Source organism: Heterodontus francisci, chromosome 36 (assembly GCF_036365525.1).
Source record: "Heterodontus francisci isolate sHetFra1 chromosome 36, sHetFra1.hap1, whole genome shotgun sequence".
NCBI lineage: Eukaryota > Metazoa > Chordata > Chondrichthyes > Heterodontiformes > Heterodontidae > Heterodontus > Heterodontus francisci.
The window spans coordinates 19,875,381-19,898,733 of record NC_090406.1 but is presented as its reverse complement, the minus strand read 5'-3'; the positions used below and the strand labels follow the sequence as shown (position 1 = coordinate 19,898,733).

General features: G+C 41.3%; 1 protein-coding gene across 3 annotated transcripts in view; it reads left to right on the top strand.

Annotated features, from left to right (window-relative positions):
- The window catches only part of LOC137351635 (rho GTPase-activating protein 45-like), a 200,077-nt gene that overhangs the window by 152,075 nt on the left and 24,649 nt on the right, over window positions 1-23,353 (top strand). For all 3 annotated transcript variants that reach the window (XM_068016279.1, XM_068016277.1, XM_068016276.1), the window contains exons 11-18: window positions 232-411; window positions 6,797-6,934; window positions 9,196-9,383; window positions 13,600-13,763; window positions 18,313-18,414; window positions 20,021-20,119; window positions 20,861-21,024; window positions 22,550-22,738. In XM_068016279.1, the coding sequence (XP_067872380.1) occupies window positions 232-411; window positions 6,797-6,934; window positions 9,196-9,383; window positions 13,600-13,763; window positions 18,313-18,414; window positions 20,021-20,119; window positions 20,861-21,024; window positions 22,550-22,738 (1,224 nt within the window). The remainder of the gene's footprint in view (window positions 1-231; window positions 412-6,796; window positions 6,935-9,195; window positions 9,384-13,599; window positions 13,764-18,312; window positions 18,415-20,020; window positions 20,120-20,860; window positions 21,025-22,549; window positions 22,739-23,353) is intronic.

Sequence of the window (23,353 nt, the reverse complement as noted above, 5' to 3'; positions counted from 1 at the left end):
AGGCCACTTTTATCTCTTCACTTAGTTTTATCTCACTAAACAAATACAATTGTAACAGCATGGGACAACATCTAGATACATTTAGATTGAAATTTTGTTGCACAGGATTAGCAACAAATGCTTTAACACTTTTGGTAAAATAGCAGTTTCATCTGACCCGTTCTGACCTGGACCAACAATATCTGGCCTCTGTTCAGTAAATCAATTTGACTTTCTGTTATCATCTCACAGCAAGAAGCTGAGACGAACCTTAAAAAGGCAAAGCAGACATACATGCAACGTTCTGAGGAGCATGAGAAGGCCAAGTACATGACGGTGAAAGCAGAAGAGGATCAGCAGAGCACAAGCAGCAGCAACACCAGCAAAACTCTGGACAAGAAGAGGAGAACAGAGGAGGAGGCACGCAATAAGGTGAGTGGAGCAGGGTGAATGCTCCAGCACTGGCTCTGTGAGTGTTCATGTGCACTTGCTCCTATGTGTAAACATTTTATAATGTTGTAAAACTGGACTTCTCTGATAATCTAATTATTTTTTAAAAAATAACCTTTGGGCTTTTTATGTATCCCTTCATACCCCCTACTAATCTTTTACACCCTCTCAGGCTGTTAGGTAACTTATTTGCAAAGCTTTACTTGCATTTATTTAACACCTTCCTGATGCACAAAATGCTCCAAAGAATTTCACAGTTGATGAGTTACTTTTGAAGGATAGTCACTGTTGTTTTGTAGGCAAACGTGGTAGCCAATTTGTGCACAGCAAGCTTCCACAAACAGCAATTAGATGGTTGGTTTTGGTTGAAAGGGAAATGCTGGCCAGGACACCAGGAGAAGTTACTTTTGTTCCATAATTAATTGTACTAGTACACCTAACAGGAACTCTACATTATCGAAAAATGATCTCAAAGACCTATGTATTTGATTTGTGCCTCAGAAGTGGTGTTTATTTTTGTAACATTTAAATTACAGTTTGGCATCCTGTACTTCCTAATGTAAACAATAATATTTGGGACGATCAAAATCTGTCCTGTCAGTCACAGCATCATTGTGGTAATGACAGCTGCAAATATTATATCCTGAACAATTTAACCTGGGAGCAGGTCTGTGTGACAGTCTGTTAACTCAATTATACAGTTGTGGTGTAAAAATCAAATCAGATAGACAAAATCAAAAGTTAATTTCTCCAATTGCTTCATGTGAATTTTAAAGCAGCATACTTTGGTTCAGGTACGACTTGTACAGGATATGTGGATAGGGTTGTTCCGGCTCTCTGGTTGAGTGAGACTGGTTTGATTGTCAATGTGTGGTAAGGCTACACAAACCACTGACCACCTCTAGGCGCTTACCCATTGTCTCTTGAGACAAGGAGGCCAAAGAAGAAGAGAAGGTAAGTCTACTATAATAGAAGGGAGTTGAGTTTCATCACGTATTTTTGTGAAAAAATGGCAAAATCAATTTTAATCTGTTTCAGAGGATATTTGTAGAAAAATAAGGGATTTATTTGCCTCGGTTTGTTATTTTTAGCAAAAAAAATAGAAGTGGAGAATACTACTTACACAGAGCAGAGAAAAGATATACCTCCATGGCATTAATTTTTATTTATCATTTTCCAAGATTTTACTTGTTAAATTACAGAATAACCTTAAAGAGTGGCCAGAATCTGACAGGCACCAGGTGCATTGGGTGTTGGCAGTTAAAATGTACAGATAAATATCCTGAGATCGTTCAGACCACAAAAAAGATTAAAACCCTTATCTCATTCAGCAGAAAACAGACAACTGTAAACAGGCCAATGTGATTTATACCACGCATGCACTTGTCTTGAAGTTAAGGTGATCTGGTGCTACTGGGAACTGGTTGTCTTGTTCCATCAATGGCATAACAACTCTGGACACATTCTGGAGTATTACACTGCCCCTAACTGAAAATCCGAAGTACCACCAAACATTAAGAATAAGTAATTTTGCAAGCTTCTAAAGGCATATTAATATTGCAGAACTGCTTCAATAGGAGATTCTGTCCCAGATGGTGAAGAAACATTTGCACTTAAATTGTTAGATACAGAAACCATATTGTATTCCTTTGTTCTTCTAAAGAGGTTCTACATAGTCAGTATGAGGAACTAGGCGCCAAATTAAGAAGCAGAATCTCAATGGTAATAATCTCTGGATTATTACCTGAGCCATGTGCAAATTGGCATAGGGAAAATACTCGTGTGGTAGATGTGGGTTCCAGTTCATGGGGCATTGGCACCGGCACTGGGGAAAGTGGTGGCTGTACCGTTGGGACGGTCTACATCTGAACCGTGCTGGGGTCAGTGTTCTAGCGAGCTGCATAACTAGGGATGTAGAGAGGGCTTTAAACTGAATAGTGGGGGCAGGGGATCAAATTTGGGAAGATATGGTAAATCACGGAGTAGAGACAAGGCAAGAGAAAAATGTATTAATATGGGAAATGATAGACAGACTGTGACAGGAAGGGACAGAGCATACAAATCTAATAGTAAATCAACAGATAAGGCTAGAGGTTACAAAAATAATAAAAGGACAAAACTACATTCTATCTGAATGTACATAGCATTCAAATCAAAACAGATGAACTGAGGCCACAAATAGAAATAAATTTGTACGATCTGATAGCCATTACAGAGACATGGCTGCAGGACGACATAGATTGGGATCTGAATTTTGAAGGGTACATGGCATTTGGGAAGGACAGGAAGCTAGGTAAAGGTAGAGGGGTAGCTCTGTTAATTAATGATGGTATTAGCGCAATAGAGAGGGATGACCTAAGTTCAGGAGACCAGGATGTAGAAGCAGTTTGGGCAGAGATGAGAAATCATAAAGGTAAGAAGTCACTTGTGGAAGTGGTGTACAGGCCACCTAACATTAACCACACTGTAGGACGGGGTATAAAGGAAGAAATAATGGCAGCTTGTCAGAAAGGTACAGCGGTAATTATGGGGGATTTTAACCTACGTATAGACTGGAAAAATCAGATGGGCAGAGGTAGCCGAGATGAGGAGTACATAGAATGTTTTCGGGATAATTTCTTGGAACAATACATTCTGGAGCCAACCAAAGAGCTGGCTATACCAGACCTGGTATTGTGCAATGAGATAGGAATAATTAATGACCTCATAGTTAAGGCGCCCCTAGGTAGCAGCAATCATAATATGATTGAATTTTACATTCAGTTGAGGGAGAGAAGAGTGGGTCCAAGATTAGTATTTTAAACTTAAATAAGGGCAACTATGAACTGGCAAATTAGGTTAAGGGATAGGTCAATAGTGATGCAGTGGCAGACATTTAAGGGGATATTTCAGAATACACAGAATAGATACATTTCACCGAGATAGAAAAATTCCAAGGGTGGGACCCGCCATCCGTGGTTAACTAAAACAGTTAAAGATAGTATCATACGTTTCTGATGGAAAGATGTAACGAGTTGTGTGCCACAGGGATCTGTGCTGGGGCCTCAACTTTTTACAAGTTGACTTAGATGAAGGGACCGAAGGTATAGTTGCTAAGTTTGCTGATGACACAAAGTTAGGTGGGAAAGTAACTTGTGAAGAGGACATAAGGTGGGCTACAAAGGGATATAGATAGGTTAAGTGAGTGGGCAATGATGGCAAATGGAGTATAATGTGGGAAAGTGTGAAATTGTCCATTTTGGCAGGAAGAATAAAAAAGAAGCATATTATCCAAATGGTGAGAGATTGTAGAGCTCTGAGATGCAAAGGGATCTGGCTGTCCTAGTGCATGAATCGCAAAAGGTTAGTATGCAGGTACAGCACGTAATTACGAAAGCTAATAGAATGTTATTGTTTATCGTGAGGGGAATTGAATACAAAAGTAGGGAGGTATGCGTCAGCTATACAGGGCATTGGTGAGACCACATCTGGAGTACTGTGTACAGTACTGGTCTCCTTATTTAAGGAAGGATGTAAATACATTGGAGGCAATACAGAGAAGGTTTACTAAACTAATACTTGGAAAGGACGGGCTGTCTTACGAGGAAAGATTGAACAGGCTGGGCTTGTATCCGCTCTAAATGAGAAGAGTAAGAGGCGACTTTATTGAAACATATAAGATTCTGAGCGGTCTTGACAGGGTGGATGTGGAAAGGATGTTTCCCCTAGTGGGAGAATCTCAAACTAGGGGTCACTGTTTAAAAATAAGGGGTCGCCCATTTAAGACAGAGATGAGGAGAAATTTTTTCTCTGAGGGTTGTGAGTCTTTGGAATTCTCTTCCTCAAAAGGTGGTGGAAGCAGAGTCTTTGAATATTTTTCAGGCTGAGGTAGATAGATTCTTGATAAGCAAGGGGATGGAAGATTATCAGGGGTCAGTGGAAATGTGGAGTAATCAGTTCAGCCATGAACGTATTGAATGGCAGAGCAGGCTGGAAGGGCCAAGTGGCCTACTCCTGCTCCTAATTCATATGTTCTTTAATTTAGCAGACATTTTAGCCCATTTCAAATAAACATGTAAACACCTACAGTAAAACAGGAGGGAGGAAGGCAATACAAACACATAGACCATTCTTCCACGGTTGTCATCAGTGGTAATTGTAAGGTTTATAATACAGATATGATTTAGTTCTTTGTGCCTGTAAGAGTATGAATGTTTCATGTTATAAATGTTCATATAGGTGTGAATTTACACCAAAATATACAATGGCCTTACAGAATATATATGACCATTTCCTTAAATATTCAAAGCCTTAAGATATATGCTGCATAAAATACATGTGAATGCGCTTCAATTGAGAACCCAATTTTTTTTTAAAGTTATTATTTTGTACTGTAAGGAATGAAAAAATGACAACACTCAGAAGTGTCACTGCGTTTAAATAGACTTTGTAGAGCAAAAGGAATTACAGTTGTGCTTTGCTTTTTTTCCCTATAATCTTGTGTGTTTTTGTAATTCATTGGCTCTATCGTGCTTGTTGATGTCCTAATGTTCTGAAGGGTCCGTCTGTCTTTCTCCACAGTACACTATAGTAAATTTTGTAGTTTGCAACTAGATATTATAAATTGTGCATCATTATTCTGCTAAATCTTTCACTGGTCAATGCATCAGTATCATTTGAAAGTTACCACATGAAGTTCGTATGAATCCAATAATATTCTTATTTAAGACCTAAAACTTAATTAGGGAACTTTTTGTTGTGTGTGAGTGTTTAAAATAAATAGCTTAATAACTGTCTTAAGGTGGTGCTGCTGAGAATTTGGCGCAAATACCACAAGCCAAAAGAGATTACCCATTTGGAAAATTTCCTCTAATGGAGGGTTACGCTGATAGAGTTAGGTGAGGAAGAATGGGAGGAGGCTGGAGTGAAGCATAATTGCCAGCAGGGACTGGTTGGGCTGAATGGCTTGTTTCTGTGCTGTATACTCTGTGCAATGTTAAATATTCATAAAGCAGAGTGACCTCATTGAAGATCAGTATAAGATTCCGTAGGTCATGTTAAAAAGCAGTCAGTGGAGCAACACACTGCTGGTGCATGTCTAACTTTGCGATACTGAAAGATTCTTTATTGTAACAGCTGCTAGTTACAGTAGCAATAGCCAATACTTGTATCCAATTAAGGAAGATTCATTCTGACATCTATAGCTGCGAAGAGTTCCCTTTTGTCCTATAATTTGAATATCTTCTTAGAAAGTTAAATTAAATTTGAGCCATGATAACAGTAGATTGAATGTCAACTTACTGGGTTAATTACATTCTGGCACCCTTGCTAGTAATATTCTGCACTTGTGTATCTAATTATTCACAGTACAATGTTACTACAGTTATGGAATTGTATAATGCACCTTTTAAGCTCCGTTCTTTCCTGTGGAGCTATTGGTCTTCTACCATAACTCTAGCAGGGAATTAGCAGAACCTCCAGGCTGAAATTAGTCAATTACTCTCTATCTCTGGTAATTCCACTGGTCACCTGTTGGAATTACAGTGGGGAACAGCTAGAACCCCTACAGAATTTCAGGGCCATGGTGTTTGAAGCCCCTGGAGCATTTTCTCTATGCTATTTGTCACTTTATGCATCTATCTTCGTTTGTCTGGGGTCTCTTGCTCTTTTTATTGATTTCAATTTACCTTCTGTACCTTTCTGTTCCTGCTGCTCTAATGCAGAGTCCCTTTAATTCATGGTCCCCTTAATTGACCTTTTAACAAGTTAAGCTGTAGTTTCACTACTTCTCAAGATACCTAGGAAAAATTCCGGGGGAAGTGCAAGACTCAGTCAAACAGTGAGCTAGAGAACACATTGGAATTTCCCTTGAGTTAACATTCACTACACCCATGGGATAAATGTTATGCACAGACAAAATTTCCCCCAAGTTGACAGGGCTCTTCACCCATGAACCCATATTTTAGAACTCTTTTTTGCAGAAACAATTATCCTTTTCTTGACAAAATTGAGTACAAGATCAGTAAGTGGTTATCTAGCCATGAGTGAAAAGAATCACTTTTTGTCTAAAACGTAGAAACAGGAGAATGCCATTTAGCCATTTAAACCTGTTCCACTATTCAGTTAGATCATAAATGATCTGTATTTTAACTCCATCTAACCGCCCCCCCCCCCAACCTTGGTTCTGTAACCCTAATACCCTTGCCCAATAAAATCTATCAATCTCAGTTCTGAAATTTTCAATTGACTTAACCTCAGTCACTTTTGAGGGAGAAAGTTCAAGATTTCCATTATCCTTGTGTGAAGGTGTGCTTTTTGACGTTTCTGGTACTTGGTAATTGCTTCAGAGCATATTGAAATTAATATTTTTAATGCTTGTATTCTTCAGGCTGATGAAGCTGAAGCAACATACAGAACATGCATTGCAGACGCCAAGACACAAAAACAAGAGCTGGAAGATGTGAAAGTGAATGTACTGCGACAGATACAGGAAATCATCAAACAGAGTGACCAGATATTGAAATCAGTGCGTATTCCTTTGTTTACTTTAGTTTTAATATACTCATTTTGTTTGGGCTGAAAGAGCAGGCTAGAGAGACAGCAAACATTTACAGGAAGGATGAGGACTGGTCAGAGTTCACAGTCGAGGTTAAAACATTCATTTTACACTACCATGGCCAAAGGGTTAATGCCTAGGAGTAGTTGGCACATCGCATATATATATATACACCCATTCCTCAGCTTCTGCAGTTCCCGTTTAGTCTGCTGGTTGTCACTTGTTGTCTCTTGACCTCAGTCACTGGTCCTCCTAGCAACTTAAGGAGAATGAATGAAGATGCATGCAAATATAAATTTTGCTCAGGAAAAGAGGTTGATAGCCAAGGCCTGACATGTATTTTCAGGAATGGGAAATGAGTGACGTCAATGTAGTGGGAGGTGAATGGGAGAATCGGGCAGGGCATATAAACATGGTTTGGATATAAGTGACTGAGGAAACATGTTTTATTATGTTTATAAACTGAATATTACATAACAAAGGGAGAAATATATAGTGACAGATTTTTCTCAACTTTTTTCCCCCTGTGGCACACCCATTCCCCAGGCAAAATGGTTAGGAAAAAGAAGGTGAAGACCCATTGTGCTGGGTCTTGCCCCCTTTTTACATTACTGCAGGTTTTCTGGGTGGGTCCAATACAGCAATGATAATGACACGGGAGGGGGCATTCTAGGCTTCCTGCCTCTTTTACCAGTTATGACCATGTTGAAGAGGTGGGTGGGTGACTGGGGCAGATGGCCTATGAAACTGGCATTTAGCTTGTTCTGGAAACCTCCTAAGATTGGAGGCTTTTTCCAGCAATAGCCAGAGGGCACCAAGGCTTGGAATGCAGCCCCAGGTGTCCAGGACCAGTCAAAGCCATAGAATTGGAAGCCTCTGTCAGCTCACAGGTCTCTATTCTTGGGGCCTGGAGCTGGGTTCTTGTTACTTGCCTCATATTTCTGCCGCTAAGCCAGCCAAAGGGTGATCCGCTCAAAGTTGCCAGTGGCCTGGGACAATGTCCTGATTACACTCACCCTGCCCAGTGCTTGGTGAAAGGGGGTTCAGGAAAAACGGTCCCATTAAAAAAAGTGCCTTTCTTTAATTAAAGTATAGAATTCTACCCTAAGGAACCAAGGGGAAACAAATTGTATGGATAGATACTAATTTATATTTACTTCCAAATGATTGTTGGCAATTTGGTTAATTTTAAGTTAATTTTTCAAGTTTTTAAGTTTTTTGTTAACCTTAGTTAGGCCACACTTAGAATATTCCGTGCAATTCTGGTCGCCACACTACCAGACGGACGTGGAGGCTTTGGAGAGGGTACAGAAGAGGTTTACCAGGATGTTGCCTGGTCTGGAGGGCATTAGCAATGAGGAGAGGTTGGAAAAACTCGGATTGTTTTCACTGGAACGACGGAGGTGGAGGGGCGACATGATAGAGGTTTACAAAGTTATGAGCGGCGTGGACAGAGTGGATAGTCAGAAGCTTTTTCCCAGGGTGGAAGAGTCAGTTACTATGGGACATAGGTTTAAGGTGCGAGGGGCAAAGTTTAGAGGGGATGTGCGAGGCAAGTTTTTTTACACAGAGGGTGGTGAGTGCCTGGAACTTGCTGCCAGGGGAAGGTGGTGGAAGCAGATACGATAGCGACGTTTAAGAGGCATCTTGACAAATATATGGATAGGAAGGGAATAGAGGGATATGGGCCCCGGAAGTGCAGAAGGTTTTAGTTTCGGCAGGCATCAAGATCGGCGCAGGCTTGGAGGGCCGAATGGCCTGTTCCTGTGCTGTACTGTTCTTTGTTCTCTGGAGGCCTGTGTCCAACTATTCAAAAGGAGCATATATTTTTATTGTTGGGGGCAGGGTTCCATCCCTACTCAATATTTGCTGAAACAAAGTAAACACTCAGGAAATGGTTCACACCCTTCCAATACTCCATCCCAATCCAGGATACTGAGGCCAATTGTACCACCTGTAATGCCTCGCCAGCTGATATCAGCTCTATCAGCACAAGCTTCGGATCGGATCTGGAGCCTTCCTTGTGTGTATGGCTCAGCCACTTATTGGATACCTCTCTGAGCCATTGAGGTAGCTGAACAAACATTAGTGTATAGGGACTGAATAAAAATAACTTTTTGGAAACCGTCTGTAAGTAAATATTCTGGTTCTTAATATTAGATCCCGCCAATTCTTTGAGATAAAGTCTAAATTCTACCTACTTGACTGAAGTCTTTTGTTGGAATTTGCAGGCCACCATCTCCTACTACCAGAGGATGCACATGCAAACAGCACCACTCCCAGTGCACTTCCAGACACTGTGTGAGAGCAGCAAGTTGTATGACCCAGGCCGGCAATATGCATCTTACGTCAAAGACCTCCAGATGGAGGCTGAAACAGAGGCACATTACGATTTTGAGTCATATTTACCTCAGATGGCGTACGTACTTGTTTTATTAGCTCTTGGCTCATTACCTTGATTCTTTATTTTAGCTAGAGACATTTGTGTGAGAGAGTCAAGTGAAATGACGAGATGGATGCGTTCTTTCTCTTTTATTCATTTTTGGGATGTGGCCGTCATTGGCAAGGTCGGCATCTATTGTTCATACCAAGTTGCCCGTGCTAAGATGATAGAGGGCCTTCAATCTTGTAATTCAGTATCAATTTGATGTCAGGCTGCATTAAGTAAAGTGTGACTTTTAGAGTCACATTTCAACTTGACACCAGGACAGAGGTCGCCAATCTTCTGATCTTATAATCACCTGTCTATATGTTCCTGAAAAATTACCTTATCACAGAAGAGGGGGAGGAGCAGACAGTCTCATCCCCTTTCAGTACTGTGGGTTTTAAGGAAAGAAAAACAATACCATAAGAAACACGATCAATATCATGATGATGTGATATGTTAAGGATATTCATATCATGTGAATATGAATATTATATGCATTATAAAAAGACCTCCTCAGCCTGACTGGTGAGTTGAGGCCAAATTGTCCTGCATTTCAATAATGCTTTTTCATAGCTGAGGAATGTCTCATAGTGTTTCATAAAATTATATTCTTCATTTGGAGTGCAATTGTTATGTGGCAAACATAGACCTCTATTTGACAATTAATGCCAATCTAGCAAAGTTTGCACACTCCATTTGATAGCCAACTAGACCTCAGCATCATGAAGGCAGCCTGTCACTATTCCAAGATCAAAATGACAACATACAGCAATGTGCTTTTGAAGACTCAGTGCAGGATTAACAAATATATAAAGGCTTTGTGATTGTAAGACCATTCCTGTTAACCACAAGTCTCATTATAAGGCGGATAGGCCAAAGGAAAGCTTATCAATCACAGGTGCCAGTAAGTCAGGCTCCACTTCTGTTTTATGTCTGTTTATTCAATGACATCCTATCAGCTGCTGAGCTAATCTGCTCTAACTACCTGCTGCAGGCTGGCACCATTTAACTACGTGACACTAAACAGAAAGCCTGAGGTTATCCATGCTACTGCTGGATGAGGTCCTCAAGCATTCCGAAGGCCTGGAAAAAGATAAACAGTTGGATTAATAATATAGGTTTTGAACCTTGGAGAAATGCTTCTTCCCTTCTCAAAATTTTTTATTTCAGGATGGCATAACGGCAGTTTGAAATGAAAAGTTATTCACTGGGCAGTGTGCATTACTTTTGCTACTGTGTAATCTAAGAACATAAGAATGTTTCAGAACAGGAAAAGGCTGTTAGATCCAACAACCTGTATCTTTGTCACAGATCAACCCTGCCTACCCACTTTCTCACCAGGTCCATTCATCCCTTTTTCCAGTAATGTATCCAACTGTCTCTTGAACTTCGTTATGCTTTCTGCTTTACATAGAAAATAATGCAGGCACATAACCGGTCTGTTTGCACCTGAAAGGAGAAAATTTAATTTGTGTTTTGGTTTTAGACCTGATGAAAAGTCATGAAACATCGACTTTTTTTTTCATTATTTCAGATGCTGATGGACCTAATGTGCATCTCAGGCATTTTCGATCTTTATTTCAGATTTCCAGCAAGTGCATCTTTTGCTTTTTCTTACACTGTCCATTTCAGCTGCTTTCCAAGCCCAGTATTATTTGGATGAAAATGTTTCACTTGGCTTCCCTGGTCACTCCGTACCTCCTAATTATTAAGAAAGAAAGACAAATCTTGCATTAGTATAGCTCCTTTCACAACCTCAGAATGCCCCAAATTGCTTTACAGCCAATGAAGTACAGTCGCTGATGGTATGTATGAAACACTGCAACCAATTTGCACATAGGCAGGGTAAATATTGGCTCGGACACTGAGAAAACTCCCCTGCTCTTCTATGAAATAATGCCATGGGAATTTTCATGTCCATCTGAAAGGGCAGACAGATCATCAGCTTAATGTCTCATCTGAAAGACAACACTGACAAAAGCACAGCACTCCACCAGAATATCCACCTAGACTTTGTGGTTTAAGTTTCTGAAGCGGGACTTGAACGCACAACCCTCTGACTCAGATGCAAGAGTGCTACCAACTGAGCCACCCCTCAGCTTATAGGAGTCCTATGCAGCACTGCAGGCAGAACATGCGATAAGAACGCAAGGTCAGGCAAAAATGAAAATCAATTTTGTTAATAGTCATAGAGAGATACAGCACTGAAACAGGTCCTTCGGCCCACCGAGTCTGTGCCGACCAACAACCACCAATTTATACTAATCCTACATTTAATCCCATATTCCCGACCACATCCCCACCTTCCCTCAATTCTCCTACCACCTACCTACAGTAGGGGCAATTTACAATGGCCAATTTACCTATCAACCTGCAAGTCTTTGGCTGTGGGAGGAAACCGGAGTACCCGGTGGAAACCCACACAGTCACAGGGAGAACTTGCAAACTCCACACAGGCAGTACCCAGAACTGAACCTGGGTCGCTGGAGCTGTGAGGCTGCAGTGCTAACCACTAATAAGATTATTGAAATCTTGGTGGTATGATACATTATAGTCAGATGGTGGGTTACTCAATCTTCTCAATTATTGATCTCAGTCAAGCTGCTTCGATAGAGATGAGCACTTCCCCTGAGAAAGAGGAAAACTGGAAGATAAATGAAATTAATTGCTGTTATGTGCCTCCTTGCAGTTGATTTGAGAGTGGCTTCGCCAGGTTCACTGATGGCTTGTAATTAATGTTTACAATCAAAACAGTGTCCAAGCTGGAATGGGTTAGCTCTTACCAAGATTGAAAGAAATTTAAATATTTGTAGGCTCCTAAGTGTTCTTTGTAGCTTCTTTATCTTTCAAATAGGGAAGCACAGATTTTAATGAGAGTGAATTATTAAAACATTCTGTCATTTAGATGGCTTTCCAAGCTGTAAAAGATAGTGAAAATAAACACTTCATATACAGTGCCCTTCAATCTCTTGTATCTATCAACATTTCAGTACCCGCAAGGTTCAAACCATAGCTGAGAAATGGCTGCACCGTAAGCATACAAGTGCTTAATACATTTGAATGGCATTCCTCTGTACATTATTGATATTGAGAGGAATTTGGTGTGAGCACATTAAATATTTCTACAATAAAATTGCTGACTGTTGTTTCTAAGCTTATAAGGTGCAGGCTACGATATGAAGAGCAGGTTTTTACAATAATAGATAAATGTTTACACTGGTAATGAAGTGGTGCATCTGTATATTATTTTCTAACTTCTCTACAATGATTGAGCTATATTTTATGACAGTTTAGGGCTTTCCATGTGTATTTTATTTGAGATCAGAAGAATCAGTGCCAAAGAAAAGCTGAAGCATTTGCGACCATCTTCAGCTAGAAGTGCCAAGTGGGTGATCCATCTCAGCCTCCTCCTGAGGTTCCCAGCATTACAGATGCTAGTCTTTAGTCAATATGATTCACTCCACCTGATATCAAGAAATGGCTGAGCACACTGGACACAGCAAACGCTATGGGCCCTGCCAACAACCCAGCTGTAGTACTGAAGGCTTGTGCTCCAGAACTACTTGCACACTTAACTAAGCTGGTCCAGTACAGCTACAACACTGGCATCTACCTGACAATGTGGAAAATTGTCCAGATATGTCCTGTCCACAAAAAGCAGGACAAATCCAATCTGGCCAATTGCCGCCCCACGAGTCTACTCTCAATGATCAGCAAGGTGATAGAAGGTGTCATCGGCAGTGCTGTCAAGCGGCACTTACTCAGCAATAACCTGCTCACTGAAGCTCAGTTTGGGTTCCGCCAGGGCCACTCGGCTCCAGACCTTATTACATCCTTGGTCTAAATATAGACAAAAGTGCTGAATTCCAGAGGTGAGATGAGTGTGACTGCCCTTGACCTCAAGGCAGCATTTGACTGAGTGTGGTATCAAGGAGCCCTATAAAATTGAAGTCACACATATGCTGGTGAGTTTCAAACATGTATAGAATAATAGCTGTGTGGTTTAACAAAGGCATAGCTTAGCAATATTAGTAGTTTGGGTTCAAGTTCCATTACAGATGTGAGCATGTAATCTAGGATGACAATTTAGTGCAGTGCTGAGAGCCTTTGCAGTACCAAATAGTTACTGTTAAACTTCACTCCCTAAATAGAAAGCCTAAAAATGAGTCTGATTGTGATTTAATCTCATATTTTTCTCATTTTACAGATCTCCCCATATAAGAGCTCGTAAGGGTAGCTTCAATGCAAATGACTTTTCTTCTAATACCTCACATGAGGTGCAGTCCCAGTCTTCAGTGGATGAGCCAGGCAGTCCAGAGGGAGGGCCAACTCAGAAGGAAGCACGGGGTGGAGGTGCAACTGAGAGAAGAGGTGAACCTTAATACTCTCTGGTTATATCGATTTGTAGGGAATGTGTCAAACCACAGTTCTACCTTAACCCTTTGCATCACTTCGATTTAAGCATATGACAGCAATTCAAATTGTAAAATAACATAATATAATATAATAATATAATTGTTTTGTTTTTGATCGTGTTTGATTGTAAGATTAGATTTTTATTAGGCATATAGAATGCCCTATCTAGCAAAGTAATACAAAGCAAGATTTCACAGCACAACTCTCAGTAAAAAAAAAACAGAAAGAGACATTTTCCCTTGGGTTCACAGAAAGCCCTCTGCAGTTTGGTTGCTTGCATTAGTTGCTGAAAGTGCTTAGCATATTTTATACTTGATATGGGAATAGCTGTTGAAATTTTAGTTTAACTACAATATTCCAGTAAGCAAGCATAAGTACCACTCGCAACTCCTCAGATACTGAAGCAGTCGGTGATGCATGCAGCAAACCTGTACAACATTCAAGCTTGGGCCGTTAAGTGGTTAGTAACATTCATGTCACACAAGTGCCAGGTAATGAACATCTCCAACAAGAGAGAATCTAACCATCTCCCCTTGATGTTCACTGGGATTACCATCGCTGAATTCCCCCACCATCAACATCCTGGAGGTCACCATTGACCAGAAACTTAACTAGACCAGCCATGTAAATACCGTGGCTACAAGAACAGGTCAGAGGCTGGGAATTCTGTCCGAGTAACTCACCTCCTGACTCCCCAGAGCCTGTCCACCATCTACAAGGCACAAGTCAGGAGTGTGATGGAATACTCTCCACTTGTCTGGATGAGTGCAGCTCCAAAAACACTGAAGAAGCTCTACGCCATCCAGAACAATGCTTGATCGGCACCCTATCTACCATCTTCAACATTCACTCCCTCCACCACCAACGCACAGTGGCAGCAGTGTGTACCATCTACAAGATGCACTGCAGCAACATATCAAGGTCCCTTTGACAACACCTTCCAAATCCATGACCTGTACCACCTAGAAGGACAAGGGCAGCAGCATCGGAACACCACCACCTGCAAGTTCCCCTCCAAGTCACACACCATCCTGACTTGGAACTATATTGCTGTTCCTTCACTGTTGTTGGGTCAAAATACTGGAACTCCCTCCCTAACAGGACTGTGGGTGTACCTACACCACTTGGACTGCAGCAGTTCAAGAAAGCAGCTCACACCACCTTCTCAAGGGCAATTAGGGATGGGAAATAAATACTGGCCTTGCCAGATCCCATGAAAGAATAAAATAAAATAAACAAATAAAATTCTCTATTCCTGCTGTGATCCATGGGACTGCAAACTTTCTCTTAATGAAAGCATTCTGCAGTATTAATGATGCTCCAGTTCCTTACAAAGTAAGAAGTATGCAGAAACACTTAAGTAACTTTATGAAAACATCCTATACAAATAAAGCTACTCCGTTCCAACCCATGCATTTAGCTGTATATGGTGTGCAATCTTACAACCCCTGCAGTAACCACTGCAAAGCAGCATTTTATAGCTGTGCCGGCTTTGTCTCTGTGCACAGTTCATGTATCTTGTGTTTATCGGGAAGATTGCACAACCAACCATCTGCAAAAATATGCACAACTCTTGCGAATTTAAAGCCTAGGTTTACAACTTTACCCGGTTCACCTACCAAATGCAAATCATTACCTTTGCTTGCAGCAAAGTCAAAATAAATAATTTGTGGATTCCTAATGTTATAATCAGATTCTAAGTCCAGCCCATTTCTCTTCCTGACGAAGTGCTCAGGTAACTTCTTAATGTTTGAGAAGGGAGAGTAGTCAGAACAGAGATAACATTATGCATCATGAAGTTCCCAACAATAACTTCTAAGGTCATCTTGCTGAGGTTGCAGTTACCAGGAGGGAAGATTTCTACTGTCCTATTCATGTCAACATTTCAAACTTTGGCATAAAGAATGCCTTTATATTTTAACTATGAATAGAAAGCAGTGGGAACTACCCGGCCCTCCGCCAGGAGTTGTGGACTAGTGTCAGGAGACCAAGACTAAGAAGGCAGGACACACAGCAGAAATGGGAGCTCAGCAGATTTAATATCAATCTAACAGAAAGGTCACCGACCAGATCCTCATGACGTGATAAGTCTGTTGCAAACCTATAATTGTGAGAAAACTTGGCTTTAACCTTTTGTCAGGTGACACCCAGCTGATGATCATGGGGTACTGTGATGTATTGAAGTATCCAAAGCATTACATATATAAAGGCAGGGAGATGATCTATATTGTTCATATCCAACCATATAGTAAATTAATCAATATCTTTGACTGTAGATCACTATAGACTTCTCACCTGTGTATGAAATGTGCATCTTGTTTACCTATTGGCATTCTAGAGCTTGGATTCTCCTTGAACCAATGGACTTTAAAAAATAATTAAAAACAGGAAATTCTGGAATATTACAGCGATTTGGGCTCTGAAAGAGAAATAATATTTTGGGTGGGGTCCCTCATGAGTTCTCAGTAATGGTCCCCTCATAATAGAGGACATGTTGTTTTATGTTTTATTTCAGATCTTTTTTTATTAATTAATAAATTCTATACAATATCTTGTACAGGACTATCATTAATATGACCGGCTGAAAGTCAAAAAATACAGGTTTATCACAAATCAGTAATTGACTACAGCTAGAACAGATACAGAACATTTCTCACTCAATAGGAGTTAGTGCCATGGAAATGAAGGGAGAATCACTCCACACAAACCTATGAAATGCAGAACAGGAAAAGACCATCAGATTCATCAAGAAACTGTGCAATCACATTTTTTTTTATTCATTCATGGGATGTGGGCGTCGCTGGCCAGGCCAGCATTTATTGCCCATCCCTAATTGCCCTTGGGAAGGTGATGGTGAGCTGCCTTCTTGAACCGCTACCGTCCATGAGGGGTAGGTACACCCACAGTGCTGTTAGGAAGGGAGTTCCAGGATTTTGACCCAGTGACAGTGAAGGAACGGCGATATAGTTACAAGTCAGGATGGTGTGTGACTTGGAGGGGAACTTGCAGGTGGTGGTGTTCCCATGTATGTGCTGCCCTTGTCCTTCTAGTTGGTAGAGGTCGCGTGTTTGGAAGTTGCTGTCTAAGCAGCCTTGGTGCATTGTACCATTCTAGAGCTTGGATTCTCCTTGAACCAATGGACTTTAAAAATTAATTAAAAACAGGAAATCCTGGAACATTACAGCGATTTGGGCTTTGAATACATACACCATTTACCCATTGCTTACATATTCAACTTCTCAGAACAAAAAAAACTTGCAGCCAATTTAGGAAAACCTCTTGAGAAATTCTTCTCCAACTCCCTGAGGCAAACAAGCAAAGCTCCATAAGACCATGAAAGTCCAATACTCAGGATCATCCTAGCTAACTAACAACTTGCCTTCTAAAACTGGAAATATTCACTTCACCCAGGAATTTTTGGTTCGCGCATGCAATCCTACTATATGTTTCAATAGTCTGCTACAATGGGTGATGACAATCGGTGAAGAGAAGTACTTCCTGGCATATAAAGCACCTCTATGCCAAAGGACCTTATGAGCCATGACCACTGGTCCTACCATCCCTCTCAAATATCCAATCTAATAGAGTATCTCTCTCAAATAGCCTATCTAACTGACTGAACCCAGTCACTTCAACTTTGTCAAAATGCCAATCATGCTCCCTCTAAGCCTTTCAGTAATTAGCCCTAACTCTAGGAGTCTGTCCTTATAACTAAGAGTGCTAAGGTTAGTTATCAATGATATAGCCTGCACCATCTTAAGAGCCTTGAGAACAGCATGGGACAAACTTGGTCTTAAGCACATTTCACACTTATGTGGTTTTATGCTAAATGAAGAAGCTGTTGGATAAGTTCCTGCTGAACAATTAGTTAGCATGTATGTAAGTGAAGCTTTTTGCTTGACAGTTTAAATAAAATTTACAGACCCTGTATAAACACTTATAAATTTAGAATGCATGTAAACAAATTGTAAATTGCAGTTATATAATGGTACTGAAGTGTGTTTAAGCACATTGGTTATTCCACAAGTAATGAAAGGAGGAAGGACTGGGCGAGTAATCGTACTGAGGGGGGTCACATAAGATTATAGGAGTGAAGTTAAAATACTTTATAACAGTCAAACCCCAACGTCAGATTATTGCCATCCAATCACTGTCTTGTATCCATTTTAAAATACCTATTTTACAATGCAGTTGGTTAGAGCAGGTTTTTTCTTTCTTCCATTGATGGATGTGAGTGTCATTCAGGAGACTGAGAACCATGCTAATGTCTTCATTGAAGGGACAATGACAGTGATGACCTGCAGTTAATAACAGGATAGAGCCGCCAGAATATATTAGGTTGAATTGAAGTGAAGCATTTTAGAAATGTACTTCATTGTTTTCTTATATATTTATACGGTGGACTTGAAAAAGTAAAAAGCAGGAGGTGAGAGTTAAGGACTCTCTTCTGTGTATGAGAATGCTCGCTAACAGAGTCACACCTGCATCTAAATTGTCCCTTCAGGAGTCCGCAGTCACCAGGTGCACAAATCCTGGCCCACAACAATGAGTGATGCAGACAGTGTTGGAGGAGGCAGTGGTCTGGATTCTCCCTCTTCTACAACAGGTAGGATTACCAAATTTCCACAGAAAATATCAATAAAAAGAATATAAATGTTTTAAAGGTGACCTGATTTATATTATTTAGTTAATTTTACTTTAATTTATTCAGCTTTACACCCTTTCAGCCCATTATTCTCTTTCTGCCAAGAGGGTAGGGTGTGTGGGCCTTTAATGAGTAGAGTGCTTTCATGGTGTAGGACAGAACTCCTGCTCATGTCTCTAAGATCTATGGTATATTGCCTCATCGTCTTGGAATTCATCAGAAACTTGCCAAAACTCAGCTGTTGAAGGAAGCCAAACTTGAACAATACTGAAGATCTGGATTTGGATCTGGGCTGCCTAAATGGGAGCTTGGTACTTTGTTACTGTATGGACCACTCATCACTTACTTATTAGACTCAGGCTCAGTCATGTGGACAAATTAAATATTTTAGGATATGAATTGTGTTAAAATGTTTGCTTTGCAGGCAACCTAACACAGAAGTCTGGCAGTCAAATATGCATTGACTTTAGTTCATTCTCTGATAGGGCATTAGACTGCACTCCTCTGATAGTGTTGCTTTCATCAGTGAGAGAAAGAAACACAAACTCTAAAGGGGGAGATTTTAAATGGTAACAGGTTTTGGGCAGTTGTGGGGGGCAAGATGAATGCCACCCCCCCCCCCCCCCCGCCCCACCACCACTGCGCCCCCAACCCGACAGCATCAATTTGTGGGACAGGCTACTTTGACTCCTGGACCTCGTTTACATCCCGCTGGTCAGCCCGAAACAGAAATAAATAGGCGGCTGGCCGGCTGTTGGCAGATGAAGATGAGATGGCCAAGAGGCTGCCCACTGGCAATCAGGTAAGTAGCTAGGATAAGTGGGGGGATGCACAGGGGCAGCAAAGGCCAGACTATCCTCGTGGAGCCCGGAGAAGTCCTGCTGCCCTTCCTGGCCATACTAATGTAAGTTTAAAATTTACCTTACAGGGCCTCCACTTCTTCCCTAACAGGTTATATTGAAAGGGACAGTAGTGGTGGGAGCCATGGTTAATCAGTGAGGTCCAAATGACATAATTGAACCCGGATTTGCATGTATTAATGAGCCTCTGCCACCTAAATAAAGGGCTCATTTAAAGCGGGAACAGGTTACTAAGTTTTCAGAGGCGACTTTAACTGGCCCACTCCCACTGGGAGGGGTGCATTAAAACTGTCTCCCCCTGCCACCCCACCCCCCACACCCCGTGTCACTCCGCAGTGGGTGTTCACAAAGAGTGAAGTACTACTACTGTTGCCATAAAAGTGGTTTATCTGTCTTCCCATCGTGGGAAAATGAACAGCAAAATCACTTGGAAGAAAACAGAGGGAAGATGTCAAAGAGTAACAAACTTGGTGTTGGGAAAGCAGTTGAAACCATCCTCCATACTTGGAATCAAGGTACAATAAGTAATTACAAAACTGCAAGGACACAAACATCTTATATCTAGAAATGCATATTGAGAACATTATAATGATTGAATTCCAGAACTTTCAACAGCTTATTTTTATCTGTTATTTTTGACTAAAACTACATTATATTTTTAACAAATAATATCAACAAGGTTTTATCTCCAATGTCTTAATCCATAGGTGATTTTTCCAGAAAACTGCCCAGAATTCCCTCTTCTGGTGCCATGTCATCCACAGAGGATGTAGATGATAAAGACAGCAGCGCAAACTTTGAGCAAAGTAAGTTAACTGGAATTTGGTTCTAAGACATGATACAGAAGCGTATATAATATACTGTGTCTGAATAACTCGAGGCTTCAAAACAGTGCCATTAACATCCACTTGAACCATTTTAACTGTCAGAGCCTTGCTTTAACATCATGTCCAAAAGACAGTAGCTCCAACAATGAATCATTCACCCAATACTGTACCGATGTGTTAAATTAGATTATGGTCACAAAAATCCACAGGGGTGACATCCCAGGGGGCACCCACCAGGAACCTCCACCGTTGACCTCGATAAACTTTCTAGGGTCAGGGAGCTACCCTGATTTCAATATCAATGGTAGGCACCCACACCACTTAGGCTGCATCTTGGGTGCCCACCAGTTGAGGGTGCCAGGGGGTCTATTATGGGGAAGGAGGTGGAGAGTTGGCCGGGGGGGATGGTGCGCGGGGGGGCACCTTTATAAGGCAGCTGAAAATATTGTGAAAAATGTTCCCAGATCTTTGGGGCTGAGGGAATAACCTGCAAGTGGGATGTACTGGTGTCAGTCCAAGGAGGTTGGTGCACCTCATTACAACCAGTTTATTGTTAATACTGCTCACAGATTTTCTATTGTCATAACCAAAATTAACAGCGGTGAAGCAATTTTGCATAAAGGTAAGCTCCAGTCCGATACAGAGCAACAAATTTTGGCTTTTGAAAGAAATTTGTCTATCGCTATTTATTTAATCGGCAGTTGATTTATTTTCAAACAGGTATCAATGGAATGGCTCCAGAAATAGCGGTATCTACTGGTCCTTTCAAAAACGTAGGTCTTTCAAAGGCTGCACAAACGCATCGCCTCAGGAAACTTCGTACACCATCAAAATGCAGAGAGTGTGACAGCTATGTATATTTCCAGGGGGCTGAGTGTGAGGAGGTACGTAACATGGAATCAGAGGATTGAAAATAGCTGTGGAATCTCATGATTTTCGTTAATCTGTAGGGCATGTTAGGTTTTTCTTTAGCTCTATCATTGTCTCCACAATAAATATTCTTGTTAACCCTTTACATAAGTCACATTACACATTTTGCATTGGTGCAATAGGTTTTTAAACTTTTTAGTGTTAACAGACTGTTGGCTGCCCCATTGCTTTTTTCTTAATGTCCTTTGAAAGAGACATCAGAACAAGGCCTCACCTGTCTGCTCAGATAAATATTTAAGTTCCATTTAAACTATTCGTAGATTGAGGAGTTCTGTCCATGTCTCAGTCAACATTCCTCCCTCAACCAAAATCACCAAAACACATTAATTATCTCACCCATCTCACTGCTGTTTGTGGAACCTGCTGAAGGCCACATTTACCTGCACAGTAATGATTACTACACTTCTAGGCAATTCATAAATATTTTGGAATTTCCTGAAAGGCATGATTAGACATTATATAAATGCAAGTTCTTTCCAACTTTACAATTTAGCAAGCTGGTGGATACCGGTGAGTGGAGCTCTGCACTTTCTTGGCTTTATTTGAGAGGAACAATAATTCAGTTTTGCCAGCTGTTTATCTCTTTAAAGAGAGAGCAATCTTATACTGGCGCCTGTTTGAGCAAGTGGGTTGTTCGCTGCTCAGATCCATTCGGAAGCCAAAATTTGCACTGTGGGACTTTTAATGCAAAATTGCAGTACTCAAGCAGCAAATTGTGTTATGCATGGGTCATTGTGGAAATTCACGGGATTTGTCACAGGATGTCATGATCACTTCCCCTGCCTGTAGTTATAAAAACACCCTTGATCACTTCCCCTGTCTATAACACCCTTGCAAGGCTTGTATCAACTTTACCTTTATAGGTTACACATAGTCCAAGAACAGCTGCGAGAAGAGCTCCGTCACCAATCTCTGTCCCACTGTACCTGAAAGAAAACAGAGCTTTCCTTCATGGGCCCTCTGATCTTTGCTACCTGTTACTCTCCAATCAGAAATGGGCTGGGAACAGGGCCTCTAATTCCCAGCACAACTCAAAATGGACACCTTTTGGATGTTGGGGAGGAAAATTAGGTAGTTTGGCTGGAAACTGCCATTCCCACCTCTTCACGATGACTGCAGCTATGGCTGCACGTTTCCACAAAGGGCAAGCCTGGCAATGTAAAAGGGGGCAGAGCTCTGGTATCAGGGTTCTCTGCCCCCATTTCATCTGCTTAGTGGTTAGGAATTGAGAATTCCCCAAGTGCATTGGAAAATAGAATAAACCCTACAGCTAAGTGTATGAAATTTAAAACAAAATTCCAATAAAGTAATGCTTTATGGCATGTGTGCTCTGATAATACCACATCCAGAAGTTTCACAAGGATAATTTTAATCAAAATGTTGTGTAAGTGAGACACAGATTAATGAGTATCACAAACTAATTCCCCTCAAGTGAATATATATGTCCAATTACTATCTGTGATGTGATGTACCCTGCAGTGCAATCTGGCTTGTCACAAGAAGTGTCTGGAGACACTGGCAATTAAATGCGGACACAAGAAGCTACAGCGGAAACTGCAGCTGTTTGGCAGGGACTTTGCCCAGACTTCGCGCGACAGCCACGATGGAATCCCATTCATCATCAAGGCGTGCATCTCCGAGATTGAGAGGAGGGCTTTGAGTATGAAAGTAAGTAAATCCTCGGCAGTCAGGAGCAGACTTTGAAAACCATCCCCGTAACCTCCATACAATATCAAAACCTTGGTTTTCAATGAAAAATTATTTAAAATAGTTAATGCAGATTATTCAAAAGGCCCTAAAATTACTCCATGGGGTATGCACATATATCTGAAATAATTCTGGTATTTTAGCAACAATGGCGGGCTGAATTTTCACCAAGGTGGGCAAGTATGGAGGCGGCTGGACATGTAATTTCACGCTGCCAGCTGGTTTGCCAGCACCACCATGCCCCCAGGTCCTTCTCTTGGGGGTGGATGGGCTTCCTACCCACAAGTGGTGGGTAGCCCATTAAGGTGGGTAAAGTAGGTAATGGGCTAATTAAGGCCATTTATCAGAGGCTGACTGGAATTTTCCTGTTGGCCTGTGGGTCCCCGGGGCCTCGGGAACAGGCCAGCTGCCTGGAGGCAGCTTCCTGGCAGCAGACCGGAGTAGAGGGGGGAGGGGGGGGGTGCCAGCACTTTAGGCAGACTTTAAGGCCCTTCTTGTTTACTGGGTTACAGCTGCGGACGCACGCTACCCTGTGGAGTGGTTCCTGCTCCACGATAGTGGCCCGGCAGCTGTGGC